At 42.9% G+C, this 27334-nt stretch overlaps 1 protein-coding gene across 1 annotated transcript; it reads right to left on the bottom strand.

Moving 5' to 3' along the window:
- Window positions 1-298: 298 nt before the first annotated feature.
- Window positions 299-25847, bottom strand: map3k2 (mitogen-activated protein kinase kinase kinase 2). Its single transcript, XM_080720303.1, has 17 exons — window positions 25435-25847; window positions 23014-23086; window positions 21841-21962; window positions 20480-20520; window positions 19775-19874; window positions 18600-18713; window positions 18055-18151; window positions 16925-17055; window positions 16363-16442; window positions 14129-14193; window positions 12461-12553; window positions 7808-8062; window positions 6923-7071; window positions 5353-5484; window positions 3727-3856; window positions 2220-2397; window positions 299-1382 (listed from the first exon to the last, which is right to left on the bottom strand). The coding sequence occupies exons 2-17, from the start codon at window positions 23066-23068 to the stop codon at window positions 1163-1165; spliced, it is 1962 nt and encodes a 653-aa protein (XP_080576429.1). The 5' UTR covers window positions 23069-23086; window positions 25435-25847; the 3' UTR covers window positions 299-1162.
- Window positions 25848-27334: the final 1487 nt, after the last annotated feature.

The raw sequence follows: 27334 nt of genomic DNA, 5'->3' as shown, positions 1-27334 counted from the left end.
GGTCCCCAAATTATTTTGGGGGGGTCACCAGATGATTAGCTTAATGTGCAACATTGTTTTCTCACTCGACAGAAAACAAACCAACTTAAGGTTTAAGAGTATAGAGGGTATCTGTACATTTCTAAATTGACAATTTAAGGACTTTTTAACACCTCTAAAATGACAAATGAAACATTGGTCAAATTGTTAAATATCAGAAACAGAAATTGTGAAAATAGCCGATCTACATGCTCACAACGCCTCGCAACGCAAGGCGTTGTGAGCATGTAGATCTGCTATTTTCACAATAGAACCATGTTATACAAAATGTAATGCCTCAACTCTTAGTGCTCGTCAGGGTGGGGGGTCCCCAGTTAAAATATGGTTATTTTGGGGGTCGCGGCCTGAAAAAGTTGAGAACCGCTGCTCTATGTGACACTGAGCTGTGCTGGTAAGAGGGCGTACGGAGGGGACGTAGAAAGGCAGAATCGTGACAGCTGGGGGTGTCCGTCTGGGGTTATGAGGAGTGCTCTCTCTGCTTCCCGTGTTCTGACCGGGATCATCTCGTTTAAAATCTATAGCAGCGGGTCCGGGAAAAAACAACCCAACAACTGGGTTTCTTTTTTTTGTTGTTGCAGCAGAGTACATTCTGGGGTCAGGTCGAAAGGATCAGGTGAAGAGGGAGGAGGAGGGGGAAGCCACTCCAGATCCAATATCCTATATGCTAGGTCCACAACACCGATTTAGTCCCATTCACAAAAACAAAACAAAAAAGGAAAAAACGTTTGGGGGAAAGAAATCGTACAAACATAAAAAAGGAGAGACATTTTCAAAAGGAGTTCATCTCATCTTTTAAGGGGGGGGAAGTGCTTAACCCCCTTTTCTATGTGAAATTAAGGTGCAACTTTGTCTTAAAATAAAAACTTTTGCGTCCTCCGACGGGCGGACCTCCAGAAGGGACACCCAGGAGGAGTAGGTCACCGCCCCCCTTCCCACCGACACTCCGGCTTTCCCGTTCGCTAAAGATCCTCCCGGCGAGTTCTTTCTGGTCCAATGGGAGGGGGGAACGGGGTCAGAGGATGGGGACACCCTATCAGGTAAGGCCGTGTCTGGCGGTTCGGCAGGGGAGGGCGAGGGGAGAGCGAGGGGGGGGGGGGGTTCAAGGTTCAAAAAGGGCCAGGGGCTAATGTACAAAGATGTGCCTCAGTAGTTCGTCGGCGGACGGCCTCTGCTTGCTCTCCACAAAGATCCGCTTGAGGAAGTCGCGGGAGTGGTCGGAGACGTGGCCGGGCAGCGCCGGGTTGGTGGGCTGCGTGGCGATCTTGAAGATGGCAGCCATGGCCTCGAACTCCGCCCACGGCGGCCGCTGGGTCAGCATCTCCACCACGGTGCAGCCGACGCTCCTGCGAACGAACGACAGGGAATGGAATGAACAGCGATGACGGCATCCTCCGAAGACACAAACAAGTGGGTCGGGAGCCGTTTCTATGGGTCGTTTTTTATTTTTTAAGTTTTAATCTACAAACTGGGCTTTCAGACTTTCACTTGTTTGGGTACCGGTAAAGACATCCAACTTCTCTTATGTGTCTCAAAACATAAACATTCCTGTTTATGGATATTGAAAGTGTTGGACCGTATAGCAGTGGAACTGGTACAGGTGGCTAATGGACTAAAGAGGTATCACACGGAGCCTGATGAAAAGGGACAACAAGACACTGGCTTGTAGTCCAAAATAATTGCTTATTATTATTATTATAAATAATCAATTAAATTGATTAAATGGATTAATAAGATTAACTGTGGTACCCCTAATTGTCGGTGGAACATTGCAGACAGTAGACAAACTCGCATCAGGAGCGTGTGTGTGTATGTGTGCATCCCCCTGAGTAGGGATGGCACGATATGCAAATATGCAAAAAATAGCCGATCTACAAGCTCACAACGCGTCGCAACGCGAGTTTGTAGATCGGCAATTTTTGGGCAAAGACATTTGATAGAGAGTGAAAAAAAGACTTATATTATACGTATATTATCACGTACCTTTTACCAATTATAGAGGGTTTAAGTGGTACCGTATATGCAGCTCGGCAAATAAAAGGTGAATTGATCCCAGTGCATGACGGAGGACCATATCATGATAAATTAAATCTCCACGATATGATTATTGTGAGTGTTTTTTATCATGATAAACGATAATATCGCTTATCGTTCCATCCCTACCCCTGAGGCTCCAGTCTTACCAGATGTCGGCCTTCCTGCCGTAGCCCTCTCCGCTGATGACCTCCGGGCTCATCCAGTAGGGGGTGCCGGTCACCGACTTGATGCCCGTGCCCGAAAGGCAGATGGTCTGCAGACGCCTGCTGGCCCCGAAGTCGCCCAGCTTCACGTTCCCCACCGAGTCACGCAGGATGTTGGCCCCTACGGGAGGAAAAGGGGTCAAACGATCAAGCCACTGGCTGAAACACAAAACGGCATTGGCCCATGTGCCATGCTTGGCTTCTCTCCCCCGAACGCAGGTCAATTAATGTGATTGTGTAGACGCTCGACAGAGACGGATGCACCACAGCGGATTCGAACTCTCGGTGGTGGTGGGCAGGCACTTTACCACTGCACCACCCGAGCGCTATAAATGCCTAACTTGAACCTGCAGGCAAACTGTAGTCTTGGGTTAGTAGAGGGTTACAGCTATGCACAGAGACTATTGAGGACAACAATTGTCAGTTAAGGACTGTCCATACCGTCTCCGACCTTTTTGTCAGAGAGTTCCGACTTTCCGACATGCAGTTTTCCTAACTCTAATTCGGGGTAAGGCTTTTCAGAAGTTGCGAGTGACATTTTGTAGTTGAACCGGACCCTTCCGACAAAAGGTTTGGTGGTCGGAGACAGTATGGACAGGCCTTTAGTTTCCCAAAAGACAAATGCACATGTGTAGCCTATAGGCGTAGCCTATAGGAAATCTCTGCGTAACCAGTACATCTGGCGATAAATTCAACGTAGGGGCTTGAAAATATTTTTTTTCTCTTTTTCTCATTTTTATCTCTTAACTCATTGAGTGCCTATCCCGAATTAGTTCGGGATATATTATCGCATCCCAGAGTGCCTATCCCGAACTAGTTCGGGATATAAAAAAAAAAAAAGTGAACATGATTTCAATCGCGATTTTGCATGTTCCACCCCCATACAACCCCATCTAACATACAGGGCAGCCATGTTTGTTTACATAACATGTAAAACATAATGGCGATTATCTCAAGAATGCCTGAACGGATTTCCAATCGGATTTTTTTGTTTGAAAGCTTTGAACAAACTGCACAAATCCACTCCAATGCAATCCAGGATTGCATTGGATTTTTTAGAGCTCATTCTTCTCTGTTTTTTTCCCATGCATGAGGTGTGCAAGGTTTAATCATGGCTAAGTTGACGAAAATAAGGCTTCTAAAATGCTTGGTAGCCAATAGCTAACTTCAAGCTAACTTCATCCTCTTCCTGTACATGCACAAAGGAAAGTGTTCAGGCAAGTCATGGCTGCAGGGCTTCTGCATATACCAGCATATCTCTATGGGATTTTCTATGGCCACTGGGCGCCCTCTAGTGGTGAAAGGGGTGGCACTAAATGAGTTAATTGTTTCCACCCAGTTCAAGCCCCTACAGCGAATTGAGATGTCCCCAGATGTGGGTGGAGATCTCCAATGTTTGGGTATGACATACAGTACATGTGCACACACGCACGCACACACACACACAAACCTTTGATGTCCCTGTGGACGATCATATTGCTGTGGAGGTAGGAGACTCCCTCTAGGATCTGGCGCGTGTAGCGCCGTGTCACGTTTTCCGTCAACGCCCCGTAGGACTTCAACTGGTCTTTGATGGAGCCCTGGAGAGCGGCAGGGAAAAGAACACGGTGAGTACCTTTCCGGAACGACGTGACTATTTTATACTTTAAAAAACTATTAAACTAGAAGCAGTGCTCTTCCGAGCACAGGTCTCCACCAGGCCGTGCGTCCTGGTGGTGCTACCGTATAATAGGCCAATGTAAAAAGGGTGGCATATGTTCTTCACCTTAGATCTTTCATGGCAATCGGACGCTGCATGCATGATTTCAAGCATTGTGTTCCAAAAATGTGTTTTGCTAAAGTCTACCTGCTGGTGGCGCTATAACAGGACAATGTTAAAAAGGTAGCATTTGTTCCTTGACCTAGTGGGAATATGTGTGGCAAATGTCACGGTAATCGCAAGCTGCGTTGATGATTTGAGGCATTTTGTTCAAAAACGGAGCAGTCCTGCAAACTTTGGAAGCTAATATTAGCCAATCAGGATGGAATGTGAAATATCAGACGGATCGGACTTGATCACATGACTATAGAGATACTGTGTACCGATTTGCATGATTTTTGGATAAAATCTCAAGGAGTAATATCCAAAAATGTGTTTTACATAAGTCGGCCCAAAGGTGGCGCTATAAAAGGCTGATGTGAAAAATGCAGGGCAAAGGTTTATCCTTAGCCTCTAGGGAGTGCGCTTACAACGTTTGAAACTGATCGGTGGAGTTATAGGTAAAACCACAAATCGGGCTGTTATAGCGCCACCATGAGGCTGATAAAAAAAGAATTAAGTGGCATTTCTTCCTCGGCCTTGTGGGAACGTGTGTGCGCGATTTCATGATAATTGCACTTTGCGTTTGTGATTTGAGGCATTTTGTTCAAAACGGCTCAATCCCACAAACTTTGGAAGCCAATCTTAGCCAATCAGGATGGAATATGCAAAATCGGACAGATCCGTGTCGATCACATGACTGTCGAGATATTGCCTACCGATTTGTAGGATTTTTGGACAAAATCTGTAAGAGTAGTGCACAGAAATGTGTTTAGCAAACATCGGCCACTAGTTGGTGCTAGAAAAGGCCCATTTGAAAAATTTAGGGCAGAGGTTCTAGATTGGCATCCAGGGAATGTGTGTGCTCACTTTGGCAGCGACCGGGCCAACGGCGACTGAGATTTGGCGTTCACAAACTGCGAGGACGCACGGACGCGCGGACGGACACACGGACGGAGGGGAAAACATACTCTCCCTCAGCCTTCGGCTGGTGGAGACAACTATGGCTATTAAAAAATAGCAGCTACTTGTAGTTCTGCTACTTATGGGGGGGGCGGGGGGGTCATGAAAATATGTGCAAATCTTTTAATATACATTTTTGATTTTGATCTAATCTTTGCTTCTAGAGGTCCTCGGCACAACATATTTTGAGATGGGATGTCCGCAGCCAAATACGTATATTTGGAGATCCGCTGCACAAATGTAAAGATGAGAAACAATGAGAGAGACAAGGGACAGACAGAGAGAGAGAGAGAGGGGCATGGGCAGGGCTCTCACCCCTGGCATATACTCCATGAATATGGAGAGGGTTCTCTCCGTAGAGTCTCTCAGACAGCCGTAGTACTGGACGATACGCTCATGGCACAGGTTCTTCAGTAGCTGGATCTCACACTCCAGGGCATTCACCTCCTGCAGAACGGAGCAAATCGTTAACCCATTTAGGCCTAAAATGATTTATGCGTTAACAACTGAAAAAGATCTACAAGCTAGCAGCGTAAAAGCGAACATTTGTAACTCAAATATTTGCTTCTGGGTGGTCCCTGGAACATGATGGGGGTCCGCAACCAAATACATGTAATTTTGGGGGTCCTTGACGTGAAAAAGTTTGAGAACCACTGATTTACTTTCCAGAACCAAGAACTTGCAAGAACCTGTGAAGTTCTGAGACCAAGTTCTGCAAACGTTTCTATATAACCAGACCTAACCGGGAACGTCCCAAAAAAAAAAAGAGCAGCAGCGTTGCTGGCCCCTCCCATAGGTTCCCAGAACTCAAGTTTAGTACTACATCAAAAAACCCTAAAAAAGGTTCCCAGAAACTTGTCTGAATCCGGGCCGTGCGCTATGGAAACAAAACCAGAACCAAAAAAGAAAATTGGTTCAGGTTCTGGAAAGTTCTAGTTCCACCTCGTAGTGGAAAAGGGGCTTACATATATTATATTTTCTGTTAATCCCATGATCCGTTGTCATTTTTATCAATCTTCTGTTGCGAGTCCTATGAGCTTTTCTTTTAGCTGCTGGTATTAACAGCCTGAACAGGATTGTTAAATTCTGTTCTAAGATTACAGGAGTTAAACAAAGAGACCTTTTTGTAAGTAACAAATCCCCTGTAAAGCTGAGAGCATTTTTGGCTTCTCCTGGACATGTTCTAGCAGGGCGTTGCTATACGTTTTACACGCTTGCAAAACTACATTCTAAAATCGCTCATCCTCACGGTAGTAAGACTTTTGAATTTGTGACTTTTTTAGCCTCGTTTTTACCTCGTAACTTGAGAATATTTAAAAACGTGTTATTCTGCATGGAGCTCCTTGGGAGTATTTGTTTGATTGTATGTTGTTCTTGTATGTTTACGCGTTGCTCGTACAAACTAATTGCTGTATAGTGAGATAAAAGCTTTTTCACGATTAAGTTGAGTGCTTACAAGTTACGACACTTGTGTTGTGTGCTGCCATCCAGACAGTGACTGAAACTAAATCAAATCTTGCATCTTTGAATAACGGTATATATATTTTTCAAAGGAAACTTCTGTAACTCAAATCTCAGCTTCTGGGGGTCCCTGGAACAAAATATTTTGAGATGGGGGTCTACGGCCAAATACATGTAATTCTGGGGGTCCTTGACGTGAAAAGGTTTGAGAACCACTGATTTAGAAGAAGGATTTAGAAGACATTTACAGACTTCACAATTTCTCCAAAATAGCAGATCTACAAGCTCGCAGAGCGGCACTCGGTGCCGTGCAGTGAGCTTGTATATCTGCTATTTTTCTATAGTTAAAGCATGAAATAATGCTTAAAGCGGTTCAAGTCTTGTTGTCAAAATCAACACTGCTGCCATGGAGACTCTCTCTCACCTTGCTGGTCTCGGGGCTCTCGGGGTCAAACTGGACCTGCTTCACGGCCAGTTCCCGGCCGGTGTCGGCGTCGTAGCAGAGGAAGACGCGGCCGAAGGCTCCCTGGCCCAGCAGCTTGCCCAGACGCCAGTTGGTGGGCGCCCGCGGGGCTGGTTGAGGAGAGGAGAGGAGAACATTGGAACCCATAATTTTAGTAGCATAGTTCATTTACAGATAAAGTATTAAAAACAAGAACAAAAAAAGGGAGTTGTCATCAGTAACCCTGACCAACTTAATCCATTATAACCAGGAAAGCATCTGCGTTTCTTTGGCTATCAAAAATAGTAGATATAAAAGTTCATAGCATGTCACTTCGTGCCGCGCTACGAACTTGTAGATCTGCTCACAGCGCAGCACTTGGTGCCACACTGTGAGCTTGTATTGCAGATCTGCTATTTTCCAATGGTTAAAGCATAAAATAATGGTTAAAGTGTTTAAAGTCATCTCTGTGTCTTAACACACTTGTTGCCAGGATTAAAAAGCGACCATATGTCTTCAATTGCCAATATTTTACCTTTTAATGTGCACGATGGTGCACAGGTCATGCACGGATAATGCACGGATCGTGCACCACACGTGTGCACGCCATTCACAGCTTTCAAACAAAACAATCTGCTTGGAAATCCGTTCAGGCTTTCAGGAGAGAGAGGCTATAGTGTTTTCTTCAAATGTAAACAAACATGGCCTCCATGTTTGAAAGATGGAGCTGTTCTGGGAGTCAGACATGCATTTCGCGATCGTGATCATGCCGAAACAGGAAGTAGGGAGAGCAAAAATAAAACGGCCAACTCGGGAAACTCGTGTTTGGCACAGGTTGTTAATGGGTTTCCAAGGACGGGGACTCACAGCGGCTGGGGGGGCTGATGTCCATGACGGAGAGGGTAGGGGTCGACGAAGGGGCCGCCTGGGGGTTGCTGGGCTCGATGTCGCTGCCGCGCCGCGGCCGCCTGGCGGCGGGGCCCGGGGCCTCCTCCAGGTCGGGCGTGAACACGCTGCTGCCGCTGCTGGTGCTGGGAGACTGGAGCTCCGTGGGACTGAAGCTCACCGGGGAGCGCAGGCCGTGCACCTGGGTCCGCCGTGCACGGGGGAACGTCTTCCGACCTGCAGGGGAGGGGAGGGGAGGAGAGGAGGGCAGAGGAGAGGAGAGGGGAATTTATCAGGTGAAATTTATACATTTGCGGAAACTTGCGAAAAAAACTGCTGGAAATGCTAAATAATGTGAAATATGCGGGAGAAAAAAATGTATTTTCCCACACCCTATGGCAGAGATAATCAAATAGCTGAACCTGTGGGCCACGCCACATTACAAAAATGACAAGGGTCGAGGGGCCAGTTGATGAAATGACAACAATACTTGATAACATCCGTCTTTCATTTCTGCCTTATATTATCGATCTTAACACATCGGACGCACACGTGGTTTTGATGTCTTAATTTGCTGGTGCCCATGGCAACGCGTCATTTTACCTGGTTCTCCTCCTACCTGTCGGACCGGACCTACCAGGTCTCATGGAAAGGTTTGCTTTCATCCCCCCGAACCCTCCAAACGGGAGTCCCCCAGGGATCCGTACTTGGCCCTCTGCTGTTCTCCCTGTACACCAAATCCCTTGGTGCTGTAATCTCTGCTCACAATCTATCATATCACTGCTACGCTGATGACACTCAACTGTTTTTGTCCTTCCCCCCTTCTGCCACCCAGGTGGAAGAGCGCATTGCTGCATGTCTGGCCGACATCTCACAGTGGATGTCAGCCCACCACCTCAAGCTGAACCCGGACAAGACGGAGCTACTCTTCTTCCCAGCTAAGTCTTGCCCCATGCAAGATCTCACTATTTCCATAGATAATGCATTGGTGACTTCAGTTCCGACTGCTAGAAACCTTGGTGTGGTCCTGGACACCCAGCTATCATTTAAGGCACATATTGCATCAGTCACCCGGTCCTGTAGGTTCACACTCTATAACATCCGTAAAATCAGACCGTTCCTCACCCAGGAGGCAGCGCAGCTCCTCATTCAGACATCTGTCATATCAAAACTCGACTATTGTAACTCTCTCCTCACTGGTCTCCCGGCATGTGCACTTAAACCTCTCCAACTGATCCAAAATGCCGCGGCACGACTGGTCTTCAACCAGCCTAAGTTCTCACATGTCTCTCCCCTTCTCCGCAGCCTCCACTGGCTCCCGGTTGCGGCCCGCATGGAATACAAAACACTGATGCTGACCTTCAAAGCAGCCAAAGGTATGGCTCCTCCATACCTCCAAAAGCTGATCAACCCCTACACCCCCACTCGTTCACTTAGATCAGCCAACACAGGGATGCTGACCGAACCCTCGCTAAAAACTCCAGGGCAAAAATCCACTCGTCCGAGACAGTTTGCCCTCTTGGCTCCCAAGTTGTGGAATAAACTCCCTGTCGCACTTAGAACAACGGACTCACTCGCTACCTTTCGCCGTGGACTGAAAACTCACCTTTTCAGACTCCACCTAAACCCTTAGCACTACAGTAAAATCAATGACCATACATGAAGCATTTGTTTGTTAGGTTTCTTTAGAACTTGATTATATTGTGTTTTTCTCTAGATAGATATCCATTTACATTGTTATATTGCTGTTAATGTACTGACCTATTATCTTGTTTATTATTGCGATGTTGTATCTGCTTATTGTAAGTCGCTTTGGATTAAAAGCGTCTGCTAAATGCCTAAACTGTAAACTGTAAACTGTACCTACCGGCGAGAGTACTGGCGAGAAAAGTAATCCGAGTAAATGTAATCCGAGTATGTCCTGTTTATTTCGCGAAAATCTTTTCTTTCAGTCAGGACCGTTTTTTATCATTTCTAAGCCACAGTGTTTGTGTTACGGCATGTAGAAGAGGCTGCCGTTTTGAGAAAAAAATGAAAAAAGGAAGAGAATCCGGAGAACAGCATTTTTGTGCAGCCGCTAAACAGGAAGTCAACGAGACACACAGCACGTCCGGGTGACGTAATTGCGTGCTGCATGTTGGGAAATGGAGTTGTTTCATCACCGCGGTAGCCAAGTGCAGTAGCTACAGTACAGTATAGTTTACTGTACAACGCGTCAAACGCGTCGTGGGCCTCCAGCAACATCAAAGAAATTGACTTGTAGACACCACGTGGGCATCCGATGTGTTAAGAACTGACACTGTTTTCTGGTAAATTAAACTAAGTGGTATTGAATTTGCATGAGATGGTAAAATGAAAGCGAAAGCATCCGTCCATTTTGGGTTAAAGAGTCGCTTCTCTGCATCAACTTTTCGGCACTTGCTAAGGCTCATCTTTACAGCTGCTCTGAATGAGCGTGCGCAGTTTCCCCATCCTGGATGATTATTAATGGTATTAATGGTATTAGCCTGATTTCAGACTAAGCTTCCTGAAGCTTGAGTCTGACATTGTCTCCATTGTAAGCGATTACAAGGGAGAGGGGATTGGTGGGAGGGGTTGGTGTTTGACTGACGGACCCTTGCACAGCTGTTTCTGCACAGCACTATGTTCAGAGTGATTATGTACATACTGTACCGTTGTTCGTAAGATTAAATCCAAAAACAAAATAAAAAATCACACCCGTGTGAAGTGGAGCTGTGTGTGTGTGTGTGTGTGTGTGTGTGTGTGTGTGTGTGTGTGTGTGTGTGTGTGTGTGGATCATGTGTACCGATTTTTGTGACATTTGAAGAAAATATGTAGGAAAAGGAGCAAAAAGTGTGTTTTGGAGAAAATTCAAGATGGCGGAAAATCTATCATGGCGCAAATGGGCGTGGCCTATATGGGGAGATGCGTCATGACCCAAGGAATCCAGGGAAAAAATATTTTTAATTTTCCGACCTACGGTTCAAGAGTTACAGGCCAAAACGTAAAGTGGGGTGTTATGGCGCCACCATGCGGCCAAATGACACAATTATTTTTTATTTAATCCTTGAAATCATTATGAACCTCCTCTCCAAGTCTTGAAACTCTAGCCCCTATGGTTTGCGAGAGACAAATAATTGAATGTGAGTTTTTGCGATTCCCATTATAAGTCAATGGGGAAAATTAATTCACTAATAAATTAATATCAATTAAACTATTGAACCTTTCTCTTAGCAAGTTACTAGCCCACGATTCCCGAGTAAGCCGGTCGATTTGACATATGGCGCGAGTGTGTGGTGGCAAAACTGTGGGACTAGTAGCGTGCCGAAGTTTAGGAAGTTCAGGCTACATACACACAGACACACAGACAGACAGACAGACACACAGACCCACACAGCCACGTATAGGGAGCCTGTGCTTCACACAGCTCCAAAAAGTACACAGACCTGCGCGCGCATACATAACGTGAGTACATGCGAGAATGAGTGCTCGCGTCGCGTATCAATCAGACACCATTCACATCAGCCGTTTCAGACGGGGGACTATTAACATATTAAAGATTAAAATAACGCCCGAGTGTCAACAGCGTGAATTAACATAGGAATCAGACTGTATGCAGTCGATCAGACAGTCACTCCTCTCCTCCCCCTCCGAGTCTGCACTGGCAGTCAGCTGAGTCTGTAACAACTACACTTCCTCAATCATGTTCAAGGCTTGCACGGTCCCTGATTTGCTTGTCGTTAGACCCACCTCTGCCTCAGACTCTCATTGGATAATACATCCTGGTACTGAAGCAACTCTAGGTTCAAAATTACAACACCAGACCAAGAGAGGCAGTCCGCTCTGAGAGTGGTCGGGGTCTATGGTCTGGAGCCAGGCTAGTATGGTATTGGTTCTCCCAGCGGTCCTTTACGGGGGGCTCCAGCAATATTTATAAATATCATAAAAATCTATAACTATTTAACCACTTTGATCATAATTATATATATATAGTACACTGGCTATTTTAAAATAGACGATCTACAAGCTCAGAACATCACTAAAGTGACATGTTGTACATGTGATCTGCTAGTAATCTTGAAAATAGTTGATTTGGAATTCTTGAAACATAACAACACAACTCTTGTATGGGGGTCCCTGGCACTAAATACTTTTTAGATGGGGGTCCGCAGTCAAATACACATTAATTTAGGGGCCCTTGAGTGAATTGAGCTATGCAAAACGGACATTTTGTCTGCCTTTTTAACTATCTGCCTTTCAATTACCATGTGTCAAGGCAAAGAATTACCCTATGACCTATGTCGTCGCTAAGGATGCAATACAAAACTCTGGTTTATTATGTAGTTTTACACTCTCTAAAGGGATTTAAAATGTTATGCTTACAAGGGTTGTTGCTATCTGCTTCCATGGAATACTACTACTTTTGTCTGAGGTGCAGGTTTGCTTTGAAGGTTGTGAAAATAGAAAAATCGACAAGCTCAAAACACCTCACACTGCTTTTTTCACAATATTTATCTGTGGAACCGAGCCAAAAACAAAATGTAAATGCCTACAACTCCAAGTGGTTGTCAGGGTGATTATTTTGGGGTCTGAAGGGTTTGGGAACCCTTGTTCTATGGTGGTGAGCAGACTCACCGTCGCTGTAGTCCTGGAGGCCAAAGGGAATGCCGTAGCGTCGCGGGTACGTTCCACCCTTCCCCGACTTCTCAAACACAGGGATGTCGTACTCTGCAGGAAGGAGCAGGACAGAGAACAGGATCACATCAAATCTATTTATATAGCACATTTAAAAACAACTCACGTTGTCCCAAAGTGATTTACAGGTCAGAACAAACTGCAAAACAAAACAGTCAAAATAGACCACACAGACATGGTAATCAAAAAGACGAGGCAAACCCCACATCATATTAGTGAAATTTCATCAGGGGGATTCAAAGGCTTGAGAATATAGAGGGGTTTTGAGTTTAGATATGAAAGACTCAAGGGAAATATCTACCGTATTTTCCAGACTATAAGGCGCACTTAAAAGCCTTTAATTTTCTCAAAAAACGACAGTGCGGCTTATAGTCCAGTGCGCCTTATATGGATCATTCATTGACATTGACATTCCCTTTAGCACAGCTCCATCTGTTGGATGCATAACGCAACGGTAGCGTCTATTATGTGCGCCTTATAGTCAGGTGCGCCTTATATATGAAAACAGTTTGAAAATAGACCATTCATTGACAGTGCGCCTTATAGTCAGGTGCGCCTTATAGTCCAGAAAATACTGTAATACAAGAAATATTATTTCTGCCCAAACTCCCATATATCTTTATATCTACATCACGTCTTGGCATAAGCCTTCCTTCATTGTCATTTCTCAATCTATCTTAGATACAGATATTTCTGACAGAGCATCAAACCAGAATGGCAAAGAAATACACCTGTGCATTTGGGAGGCCACTCAAAAACCTGTCTAGCAATGCATCCAGCGCGGCAGAGAGAGCACACCCTCCCTGTCATCCGAGGAAGATGATGAAATGTGTACTGTATATGTTGCTGGCGACAAGGGAAACCACCACCTCCGCCCACCTCCGCCAAAGTGCACCGCCCTTACGTCTCACGAGAAGTCCATCTAAAGCACAGTGCTTATGTTAAGTACTGGGCTAATGTGGCTGTATCCAACCCAGACTTACACAAACTCATCATGAGCACCGTTGTGCTCCCTGTCACGCAGGTTAGTGTGGAACATGCATTTTTATGCCTGTAGTTTTATTCTTTCCCCCAATGAAACCATCACTGATCAAAGCAATCCTAGAAGACATTCCTATAATTGAACAAACAATTTGGACTTTCAAAGTGATAAAGCCATGGATTAAAGGGACATCTAGTGCTACTAATAAAAGGTGTACAAAGACATTGTTAATTTGTTTAACATTTTAGGATTAAACAAAATGGAATGTTTGAATAATCATGTTTTTGAACATACTGTGTTTTATTTGTAATATTTTTCTAGGGATGCTAACTGCTCCAATTTGTGACTTCACAACGGTTTCCTAGGGTCAAATCACATGGGTTCAGATCAGAGCCAATCTCCAGTAGGAGGCGTGTCTGAAGCCTGTCCTGGACAGGAGTCTCATGACGTAAAAAAGATGATGATTCATGTATTGTTTGTTTGAATTAAAACTAACAGCAGCACATACACAATGTGTTTTGAGTATATTGCAGATATTAATGAAATATTATTTTCTGCAAGTGTCACCTGGGATTACATTGCAACAAACCACGTTTCCACTACATAGACAGACAGAGACACCTTACCTGGAAAGTCTTGGTGGTTGTCTGGGTAGCTCTGAGCCCGGGGCATCCTGGACTTGGGGTAATCACTGTGCATGAGTCACAAACAAACAGGGAACCCTTAGCGTCAGTGGACAAAACCTTAGCAGTCCAACACACAAGGCCTACAACACAACAACATTTCACAGGCTTCTCAGGTGATGCAAAACAATCGCTACCAAAGAATACGCCATCGTTAACCTCACTGTGGGGGAACTACAGCGTTATTGTCTCCACCAGGCCGAAGGCATGGCTGAGACTATGGCTGCGTCCAAAATTAGAAACTTGTCTATATGGGGATCCTGATGTAGCGGACTATAGTAGTGAACACATCAGCAAATTTCGGACAGTACTTGGGTCGCCATCTAATTGAGTCTTTGTTTTCGCACAGTTAAAACGCCAGTGCTCAGAGCAATAAATAACTCCCTATTCCCCAATGATTGTGGATTGTAATTACATACCAACATGTGCAGTGTTATTATGAGAAATAGGCCTATATAATTATTTATCGCAATTCAATAAAAATAATGTTAAATCCTTTTTTATTTTCTTTATTAATTCATGGATGAATGAATATGTTTGTGCCACAATTCATTTGTCTCACAAGCAGACAAGTACACCCATGTTTGTTATAAAAATAGGTTCATTTAAATATTATCATCATGATTATCAATAAATAAATATGTTCGTACCACAACTCATTCATGCCTGCCGGCATGCGTTGTTGTCAAACAATGAGATTAGTATCACAAATTAATAAAATAAACACACTATACACAACAATATTCAAAATATAAATCGTATCACATTGTATCACAACAGCATATTTATATTTCATTTGTCTCGACATCCTTAGCTGCAAGACGAGCTCGAGGCTGTGGAAGGTTGGGAAGAAAAGAGAACAAAAACAAAAGCCACAAGCGTCTATTCTCGTATATTGTCTACATAGACAACTTTTGAGCTTTTTTCATAATTTGTTCTCTGGTGACAAGGCTGTGGACATTTGTACGCGTTGTTTTCATTAGCCGGCTATTCTGCTACGGGGGGCTCCATTGCGTTTGCTCAGAAACTGGTGGCTAGCTGCATTGCCTCCTGCCCAGAAAAGTGCCTGCAGGAGGCATGCGCATGCTCAAAGCGCAAGACAGCGGCCACAGCGCAGTGCATTGTGGGGTAGCTGCACTTGACTAGTGACCATCGACTGTATCCTACAAATCCAGATGCATTGTGGGATATTTGAGTCCACTATATTAGGGTACAATAATGCTCACAATACATCCGGACACTACTTCAAAATGGTGGAACCACCATATAATACACTATATTAGGGATAGGGGCTGATTTCGGACGCAGCCTATGTTTTGCATCCTGTCCGTCCAGCCGTCTGTGAACAGCTAATATCCGGCACTGTTGGCTTTATAGCAGCAAAACTGTGCAAACACACTCCCTGGATGCTAGAGCAGACGCTCTCTTCTCAAATTGGCCTGTTATAGCACCACCAGGAGGCAGATTTTGGCTAAACACATTTATTCATATTCTGTCGGAAGGGAAGTCGTTTAACTCATTTAGTGCCACCCCTTTCACCACTAGAGGGCGCCCAGTGGCCATAGAAAATCCCATAGAGATATGCTGGTATATGCAGAAGCCCTGCAGCCATGACTTGCCTGAACACTTTCCTTTGTGCATGTACAGGAAGAGGATGAAGTTAGCTTGAAGTTAGCTATTGGCTACCAAGCATTTTAGAAGCCTTATTTTCGTCAACTTAGCCATGATTAAACCTTGCACACCTCATGCATGGGAAAAAAACAGAGAAGAATGAGCTCTAAAAAATCCAATGCAATCCTGGATTGCATTGGAGTGGATTTGTGCAGTTTGTTCACAGCTTTCAAACAAAAAAATCAGATTGGAAATCCGTTCAGGCATTCTTGAAATAATCGCCATTATGTTTTACATGTTATGTAAACAAACATGGCTGCCCTGTATGTTAGATGGGGTTGTATGGGGGTGGAACATGCAAAATCGCGATTGAAATCATGTTCACTAGATTTGATGGGGTCCAAAAAAAAAAAAAACATTTTTTTTTTTTTTTTTTTTTTAAAGCCGAACTTGTTCGGGATCGGCACTCTGCGATACGATAATAAAGCCGAACTAGTTCGGGATTGGCACTCAATGAGTTAAAACAAAAGTGAAATAATGGCCGATATATGAGCCCTTTGTCTGACCTGTCCAGAGGGCTGTCTAAGGAAGGACAGCTGCCTGACGCAGAGTTCTCTGGACTACTCATGGACAGCGGGTCCAGCATCTGGAGAAAGAGACAATATAGTTGTGTTAGAAGAGATCAGAAGCTCACAAACACACACAAACGTACCAGTGTTCCTCAGTGTTGTTTTTTCTTTTTTTTTTTACAGCAAATTTTTGATTTAGTTTTAGTCATACTTTAGTCGTCTGAAATGTTTTAGTTTTCGTCTAGTTTTAGTCGACTAAATAGTAAATACCATGATATTTTAGTCGACCACCACTTAGTTAGCTTAGTTTTTATCTAGCTTTTGTTTCCATTTTGTCAGTGACAAAAGGTAGTCTTTTTTTCCACTCTCTACCAAATGTAAAGGCAGATCTACAAGCTTACAACGCTGTGAGCTTGTAGATCTGACCCTGGAAAATGGATGTTGGGGATATTTTTTTCACAATAATCGTGACATGACATTTTCATATCGCCCCATCCCTAACACACACACACACACACACACACACACACACACACACACACACACACACACAGAGTACCTGGTCCATGCTCTCAGGGATGAACTCCCCCTCACTGTAGATGCTGGTGAAGGAACCGTTGCGCGCCACCTGCTGGAGGGCGTCGGGAATGTAGCCAGGCGGAGGTGAGCTGCGGTCCGTAGAATGAGAGCCTGGGAAGGACAGGACACATCATTATTTTAACCCGTTTAGACCCGTTAGACCAGTGGTTCCCCAACTTTTTAGTGTGTGACCAAAATGCAAAATTTCCCCGAGACCAGACCTAGTGAAAACGGCAGATCTACAAGCTTGTAGATCAGATATTTTCACTACTTCTTAAACATTTGTTGTCAAATTTATGGAATTTCTTAGATTTGTATTTTATTTATTTATTAAATTACTTCTTTTATTCATGATAATCTTAGCTTTTTGTGGAATGTTTTTTGAAAATGTTTTGACAAAATAATAATTAAAAATAAAATGTATTTAACAAAAAAATTAAGGGACCCATAAAATAGTCTACAGTTCCCATGGAATAAATCTTAGATATCATGACTGAAGGTTTATTCATGTATTTCCTTCTGGTAGGTCTAGGTATTCATCATTCTAAACCTTTATAGCTGCTGATTTACATATAGCCAACCAGTTCAAGAATCCACAGATTTGAGGCATTATCCTTTGCTTTTATGACATTTCTGAGACCATTCACGTTTATGGACAATACTTTCTACTCTTTCAGGACAGATGACCTGTGTTAGCTGATCTAAGTGTACAGAAGGGGTGTTTTTTTCCATCAATATTTCCATCTTTTTTTTGTCTGTAAAACACTTTTGAACTGCACATCTTTGTATGGAAATCCCATACTGTATAAAAAACAGATTATTACAAATACAAGAACGGTGGGTACAACAACCTAGTCGGACCCTGTCAAATCTGGCAACCTCGGAACAGTGGATCTACATATCTTTTCACTTAACAATAAATAATTACTACTTTACATTTAATATCATTTCGGACCATGTATTCAATTCAAATCCCGCACACATGTTCTTTAATTCTCCCCATCCCTAAGATAATTCTCGGACTCTAATACGCTAATATGTATGAATGTACGAGAGGTGCCAAGTATTCTGTAAAAAAACTGTACCGACTGTTCCGGTTACCATTATTACCTATCAAAGCCAGCATGCTCTTCCTTTCTGCGACGCTGAAGCCTGTGTTGTCCAGGTGTTCGTTGGACGGTAACAGGTCCATGGGAGAGGAGGTGGTCTACACAGGTCCAAAAAAACAGAGCAAACCTTTAACAACCTGCCCTAACAAACCGACACGAATAAGGGACTATTTAACCCCTTTCGTGACAGCAATTTATGAATTAAACCTATAACTTCTGCCAGCGTAACTTTCTGTGTATTTACGGTGTTTTCCGACGGCTGTGGAAAGCTATAACTTTCTGCAGAAGAAGAATTGAACCCTATGGAGCAATGACTTTCACTTCAGATAAATAAAAGGGTGAATGACGGAGGATCTGTTGCCCTTTTTTTTTAAGGGCAACAGTTGTATAATCGCCCGACCTACGGAACTCGCCTGTCGGCTCGTTCCTGCGGTAAGGCTGTCGTGCCGGATAACCGTGTTATATGCACACCCTCTCGTGTAATATTGCTTAATTATCGTCCCATCCCCATGAATAGGGACACTAGGGTTAAAAGACAGCCTGTACCTGCGAGGAGAGCTGCAGCACCAGCAGGATCTTCAGACTCTTCATGTGAACACTGCGGTCCAACAGCTCCACGGCCTTGTCCAGGTCGTCCTGAGTGGTCAGAGGAATCACCAACTGTGCAGGGGAAGAGATGGGAGACCCCAGTCATGCGGAGGATGTAGCGCTGACGCAAGTCAATCAATGTATATGCACCTAGTAATACAGTAAGACGCCCTAAATGCGAGGAGCAAGCAGAAGAATCGACCACACTGGTAATCATGAGATGGGCATTCGCAGATATGGGCTTAATATTGATCACATCAGGGATTCTTGGCCATACATGTGACATGAGGCAGGACGCATGCACGAACGGACAGACATGATCTGCAGGTTTTCATACCCAGATATGGGCTTAATATTGAAGACATCACGTGTATTACAGCACTGATTCCCAACACAGGATCGGGACCCATTTGTGGGTCGTGGACACATTTTTATTGGTCCCCCTCATTTTTGGTTTAATTAATAAATAATTAAAAATCTAAGAAATTACATAAATTAGAAAACAAATGTTTTTAACAAGTAGTGAAAATGGCCGATCTACAAGCTAGCTCAAAATAGGCCCTGGAGTGATCTTCTTGTTGATTATTGGCCATTGACTGGCTGGCCAAATAAAACTTGACTTTGGGGGAAGGACTAGCAACACTGCACTGTCTACTCTGATTAGTTACATGCTTGCATCACTCAAGCGATTGATGATGAAAGGGAAATGCTGTGTTTCTAAATGTATTTTGTAGAAGGACTATCCGTATAATAGAGAAACCTGTGAGAACAGGGAGCTATGAGATCCAAGCAGCTCAATCTCATTATTTGGTCAGAGGACATGCTTATGAGGCGGAATGAAAACAACACTACTGTAACCATTTCCTCTTAAGTCAGCGGAAACAACAACAATACCTAAAACTGGTTCTAAACACCAGTTCCTGGTTGCTCATATTTTGGGCTAGTTCTTTTTTTTTTCTTGTGCAATCAAAAGGGGCCATTAAGAGTAAATGCTAGAACCAACGTCTGGTTGGAAAATATTACATTCTTTTCTTCTTTTTAAAAGGGTATTAAAGGTTATGTCAATTGTCACTTTACTGACATCTGGGCCCACAGTTTGGGAACCTCTGCTCTACAATAAATACTCCATCTACCTCGTTGTTGGTGTAGTGAAGGTCCATTGTTTGGCCAAAGGCCACTCTGGCTTTGGCCTTCAGATCGTCCAGCTTGACAGGACGAGGGAACTGCAGGATCCTACAGAGAGAGGGAGAGAGGGAGAGGAGAGTCCAAATAGAGTATTTTACTGAGGAGAATCACTACAGTATTGTGTACATTACAATATACACATGACTCATGCCATGAGAACATTCAAGTGTAATCCAGGAGATTGCATTACAGTGATGCTGTAACAATGATGAGTCAATCAAGTTTAGAATACTGTACATTTCACCCCCAAGGAAACCTCAACGGGCTTCACAGGAAAAGCATTCATAAAATATAGTAAATATTTCTGTACAGATGAATTTGACCCATTAAAACTGGGAGGGTATCTGTGTCATTTTAGATTTTAGCATTGATTATTCTTAAAATAGCAGATATACAAGCTTACAGCATGTCACTTCGTGCCACGCTGGGAGCTTGTACATCTGCTAAAAGTGATTTAGAAGGCATTTGTAGAATCTGTCTCAGGTCTTAATGGGTTAACATATTAAAATGAATCTAAGACAATTGGGGTGGGTGGATACAGAGCTATGGGTGGGTATCGTATCGTATATTGTTGTTTTTCTATCAACCGGAAAAAAACATAATTTGAGGAACTGCACGACGGTTTGAAAAAATGAAAAGAAATCAGTGCTTACCTCTTCTCCCCTTTAAACTCGAACTTCACTCGCACGTCGTTCTATTGAAAAACAGAGACAGAAACAGTTTGTTAGACAAACAGTCACGTTACCCGATTTTGCGCTATAAACCTACACAATATGTCTAAACAGCTGCAAGGTCCGCTTTCTACATTCATCAATGGCACTGGTACTTTTAAATATCAAGTGTGTTGAAGTACACATTCTCAACTGGATGAAGTCATTCAAGTCATTTATCCACATGTAAACTTTCCGCTGTCCTTTTATTTACTGTGTGTAAATATGTAGGTCATGTGTTTGTTTTCTTTGACTGAAACCTCTTCCCCTTGCCTCCCCCCTCTTCTTGCCTTTCTTTTTTACTATGGAAAAAAATATATATTTCACCCAATTTCTTTACTTCTGTAAACCTGTGATGTGACAATAAAACTGATTCTGAAAGATTGCTGTTTTTTTGGTCTTTATAATTATGACTGTGGTACAGCAAACTACATTTCCTATATTGCACAATGATGCCTTGAACTTGCACTGCAATGGTTTACATAACACATGAGGGGTTTTCTCAATCCACAATCCATTTACTATTATCCGTCTTTTGTGTAAATGTGGAAAAATTATGCAGCAATTCTCAACAAAACATAATGCTTCAATACAGCCGATATGGCAATGGCATACCATTATTAATTATGCAAACAATGCATCACAAAATACTACAACACGTGTCTATTTGCACAAACCTCATCCTATAGACCGATTTCTCAGGGAAGCAACCGCAGTGTCAAGCGGCACCTATGTGCGTGTGCGTGGCTTTGCGCCAACACCGCAGCTACACGGTAGCAACACGGAAAAAGGTCTATAAAAACAGGACACCTGAGCCAGAGTAACTAATAACAATAATGATAACTACAATCGTTTCCATAGCGCTTGTCATGCAGCGGAAATAGCTCAACGGAGTATTATGACAATTTACATGACAATTAATTGTCACCTAAATAATTGTGATTAACGATTTAATTGTGTATTGTCGTTGACAATTACATTTCTGTTTGGCTTTTAAGCTTTGAAGTTGCACATGGCAGATATGACACATAACCTAAATATACAAAGAAGTGACCGACATATTTGACAACTTTATACTTAAAAAAGAACATTGATAGTGGAAATAGACAATCTACAAGCTCACAACGCGTTGTGAGCTTGTAGATCTGATATTTCCACATTTTTCAAAATGGAAACTATAATGAAAAAATAATTGCGATTAGACGATTATGTAATAATTGTGACAGGCCTAACAATGATAACTACAACAATCATTTCCATATCGCTTTGTCATGCAGCGGAAATAGCTCGACGGCCAGGCCAACCTGGTTCTTGGGCGACGAGCTCTTGGGTTTGCCCAGGTCTGACAGCGACATGGCAGGACGACTGGAGTGGCGGTGCAGCTCAGCCAGGTCCTGCATGATCGAATTCAACGCCTCCTGCTCATCTGAAAAGAAACATCCCACACATTCTCTTAGGTCTCGTCCCTCTCAAAAGGGATGATGATCCACTGGGTCAATTATTTTACTTATTTTAACTCATTGACTGCTTTCATTCAAAGTCTTTCTGGGTTGCCTGCCGCGGTTTTCGTACCTTTTACTGAAAGTGCGTCCATCATGCACGGATTGTGCATGATCCACGTGTACGTTGTGGTCCGTTCGCGATTACAAAAGACCCCATCTTAAGCCATGCTACCGTTGCTGAGCTAGGAGCAGTGTTGTTTACATAGGAAGTAAACACAGGCAGGAAGTGGTCAATGAGCAATGGGTTCTTCCGGCCATAAAAAAATAATAATAATCTGATCCAGTTCCGTTTTCCGGTCCCAAACTGGAAGCACTATCTTTGGGGCACTTGGGCATCATGGATCGGCGACCCGATTTTGGATTTTTTTAAATCAAATCGAATTAATAAACTAAACTAATCTAAACTCTGGAAACTCTGGCTTGGGCAGTCAGAGACACAAAATTCAGGAAACTTGGGTCTTGTCAGTCAATGAGTTAAATCAGGTGCTCTTCACAATGGGACAAGGTTAACAGTAGACAGAGAACATAAATCCCAGACACTCTGATGCAAGATCTGTTTTTAAAGATCCTTTAATTAAAGCATGGCTGGCTGGACAGGAACAAACGCGTTTCGACAAAATATCTTCATGGCTGACGATGCTTTTTTGATGGATCTTGCAACAGAGAGCCACGTTTTTTTCTACTGTGCCAGTTATAATTTGCTCCAGAGAGGAGCATCGGGCAAACGTCTTATGATTTACAGGAAGATTATTGTAGAGTTTCTGTAGTTATTTCCTGGCTCTTAAGGTTTTGTGTATATCACAGACTATTATACCATGTCAGAGATTGATTGATTGATTCAGTTTCGGTATGAGATTTCAAACGCACACTCACACAATAGAGGATGTTGGATTCTTTCCAATAGTCAAATGATCATAAATAACACACCCACTCCCAGGCACACATACGCACACACACGGTCAAATGAACACATACCCATCATCGTGGCACGTTGATTGACCCAGGAGTCCAGGAAAGAGGATTCACCCATCAAAGGGGCTCCTTTCTCCTGCAACACCAGCGGACATAAATCATAAATCCTGACATTGTGCTGAACGAGATGTGATATAAGTAGAGATGTAATGGGAGGGGACGATATGAAATGTCGCGATAATCAAATTATCCCTAACATCCATTATCCAGGGGTAGAACATTTGCCAAAACATAGCAGATCCACAAGCTCACAACTTTGTGAGCTTGTAGATTGGCAATTTTTTGGCAAAGAGATTTGGTAGAGTGAAAAAAGACTGTATCAAGTACGTTATTTACAGGTCCGTTTTACCAATTATTGAGGGTTTAAGTGGTACCAGTCCAGATATGCAGCGCGGCAAGTAAAAGGTGATTTCACGATAAATTAAATCTCCATGATACGATTATTGTGAGTGTTTTTGATCAAGATAATAATGATTATCGTCCCATCCCTAGAGATGTACCGATACGGGCACATGTCTATCTAGGACAGTGGTTCTCAAAGTGTTGTCCAGGGACCATTTAGGTTCCTGGAGGGGGTTCAAAATGGACCCTTGGCACACGGTCTGTAACTCTGAAAGTGTACGCCTTACGGGTCCATTAAATGGACCAAATTTTGGTTCCATTTGTACACTCTTATGTGGGTCCTTGAAATTAAAACAAACTCTTTGAAAAACACTGATCCGGGAAATATATTACAAAGTTCCACCAATAATTGTGTGCAGCTACAAGTTAGTAAAATAATAATGTATAAATAGTACAGTTATAGTATAAACAGTAGTGTAACATAAACTGAAGCATTTAAAATACAAAAATAATTGATGACTGCAAGTGGCATGGTATCGGAATGGCATAGACTTGACATACTGTATGGTACCCGCCAATACAGAGACTACCTGTTGATTAACTATAGTCAATCAAGATGGCCCATGGAATTATTAACTAAATGGATACAGTTATTAGATTAGACTAGATGTCTTTATTATCCACAAGGGACATTTGTTTTGCAATGTGGGATATTGATTGAAGACTTTATTAGAAGTTAGCATAGGAAAAGGTACAGTTTTGTGACAGTACAGTTCACTGTTACAAGGTCAACTAAAAGGAGATCCTAGTAAGCTTTTCGGCTTATTTACATAGGGAACCTTTATGTATCTCATATAATATTGTTATATATGGTTGTTATGTGGGATATCATAAGTTAACTGATACACGGACAACTAAAGGGATTTAAACCACAAGAAAGCTCGCTGGCATGTTTAAATTGTGGTCCTTTTGTAATTAATTCATATAAAATTAATATGAATATCATATATAATAGTTCTATGCAACCTTCTAATAAAGTCTTCAATTAATCAATCAATCAATATGGTTATTACCTGCAGTGCAAATTGACGCATATGTCATCAATACCATCATAATAGACTAGAAAGGGCTGCAACATTGTCGAGCTTTACAAACAAACAGTATTTGCAAGGTGACAAGAGAACACAACAAAGTTTGTAACAGCTACACAGCTACTTTAGCAGCACTTGTTTATGACTTAACTTAGCTGACGTTAGCAACTTAGCCTACTCGCAACCAGGGACGTTTCCCCTGCAACGTTAATTAATTAGTTCATTCGTTTAGTTAATTAGTTTGTCGACAGTCTGAACGAGAGGCTGCAAAAACAAAACAGCAAACGCAACGACGCAGTTTGACCGTCTGAAGTTATAGTTCGCAGGGATAAGCTAAGTGGCTAAACGGCTAGCTTATCACAGTTCCGTGTGTCGACCTGGAATGTACACAAATACCCAGGGATGCGTCAGTGACGTCCCCGTCCGTCACGCGGAAGTGCTTCAGACTTATTATATTTTATTGTATTGTTTACTTATATCAACAAAATATAAACATTAAAAAAAGAATTTGAAGGAACAAACAGCAGATATAACACTAAAATATACAACTTCAATTTTGAAAAAAAGAAATAAAGGATAAATTAAATAAGCTCGAGGTAGGAAATGCCATCACATTCTTCTGGTTTTCATAGCTTTTAGTGTTTTATTGATTTACAGTGTTTTACGTTTTCAAATTATGACAATAATAAGGCCTTTAATTACAATAACACTCGGACGTTGGTTAGCAAATTTGGTACAATGAATATGAAAATTAGCAAGAATTAAGTTAAGGTTGATAACATGGTTGGTGACGTTTGTGACGTCACCGTAGCATCCTCTTGGCGGACGGCGACGGCGGAGCTGTCAGTGTCAGGCTCATCGGTGGCTAACTTTAGCCGCTTTAGCACGTCGCGTCAAAGCTAAAAGAATAACAAGTTTCCCCCCGCAGGCACACACACAAGCACGCATGCATCATATTGGACCCGTCGTGTGCCGGGGTTGTCTTGTTTACCTGGGATCGATGCGGGTCGTGTCACTTCCTCATCCACGGGGGCCCCGGAGGGGTCCGGGGGTCCCCGGGTCCGGGCGACTAGTAGCGGCGGACAGGAGCCCCGGGCCCCGCGGAGCGGAGCGGAGCTTGTTTGAGGAAGAAGTTTTGGAAGTCCGCCTCGAACTTCACTCGAGTCCTCTGGGCCGCGATCGGTCCGTCAGGGCCCGCAGCAGCGTTCCGAAGCAAAGCAGATCCACCACCACCAGGCACGGGTCCCCGATTATCCCTGATCCCTGATCCGACGATGTGACAGCGTCCCCCGGGTTGCACTGGGTCTGACACCTCGGTTGTGTCTCCGATGGTAGTTTACTGAACTGCTTTCAAGCTGCTGCACATTACCACCACCATCCGAAAGACAGGCCGCCGTACTAGCACTCTCTCTCTGCTGCCTGGCCTGCCCCCCCAAATCACAACAACATACACACACATACACACACAGGCTGTGATGTCACAGGAACGGATGATGCGATGATGCTGCACCTGACCCCAGCATGACATCACACACTGTGAATTCCTGGAATATTATTGAAATAAATAAATACTCCTGAGTCCTGAAGTAATAATGTCCATCCCATTCTCCTGCGGCTGCTGCTACTCGAAACTTGAAATAGGCCTAGTCTTCTAAGCCCATAAATCCCTAATTTTCTAACTAATCCCTTTTCCACTGTAAATATATTTTTTATTCTTTTTGAATGATTTTTCCCTTTTGTCATTAAAGTACTGTGTTCTATCCGTCTGTCTTTCAACGTTAATATATGAGATAGCTACATAAAGTTGTTCCTGTGTAAATACGCCGAAAAGCTTACTTGGATCACCTTTTAGTTGACCTTGTACAGTGATTTGTTCTATCATGAAACTGTACTTTTCCTATGCAAACTTCTAATACATTCTTCAATCCTCAAAGTCAGATCATCATTTATAAATGGGAAGAAATGCTCTGTTCATGTTGTTACTTTGTATTCACAGTAAAATTCCTCAGTGTTAATCTTATGTTCATTGCTCATCATTGCTTATGTTCATATGTTCATCAACAGGCTGGTATTTATAATTGATCGATGTAAAACTGTTTTAAAATATCCATAAACTGATTGATTGATTGAATACATCGATCGATTGATTGATTGGTTGATTAATTGATTGATTGAATGAATGAATGCTTTATTAACTAACAGTTACCAATAAATACATAATAATAATCACTAGAGACAAAGTAAAGTGGCAGGAAAACTCAAAAAGGTTTAAGGTTGTATTGTAGGCTTCCATCACCAAGTGAGGAAGATGACAAACTTCAATTGTTCAAGAAGGAAATAATGAATGATGAAGAATTCAAGAAGACACAGCCCCCTGTTTGCCAAGTCACAGAACAGCCATTCTCACCTCAGAGATGCAGAAGAGGCCCCTGGGTCAATCACTTCTTAACCAATTAAAGCAGGGGTCTTCAACAGGGGGTCCAGTTACTACAGGGGGTCCTCCAAATCTTTGTGTGATAGAAACTTTTTAGTTTCTCCTTTTTTATATTAACCACTTGAAGCCTGGCGTCCATATTTGGAGAACTTTGGCCAAAAATAGCAGATCTACAAGCTACACAACGCCTCTACTGTTTTCACTAGTTTGGGTCCTCCTGGGCAAATTTCTCTTTTGGGGCCACGCACAGGCTAAAAGGTTGGGGAAACATCTGATTTATGCAAACTGTAATATGCATGCAGTGAAAACACAGTTTGCAGTTTATTAAAATTATTGCTCACCATTCACCGAATAGAAAAGAATAACAAAGGCAGACTTTACATAAATATACATACTCACATACACACACACACGCACGCACGCATGCACACACACACACACACACACACACACACAC

This window comes from Nannobrachium achirus, assembly GCF_963921795.1.
Source record: "Nannobrachium achirus genome assembly, chromosome: 24".
NCBI classification, from domain to species: domain Eukaryota; kingdom Metazoa; phylum Chordata; class Actinopteri; order Myctophiformes; family Myctophidae; genus Nannobrachium; species Nannobrachium achirus.
Note: the sequence above shows the minus strand (reverse complement) of the source record. Positions and strands in the feature narration are given on the sequence as shown.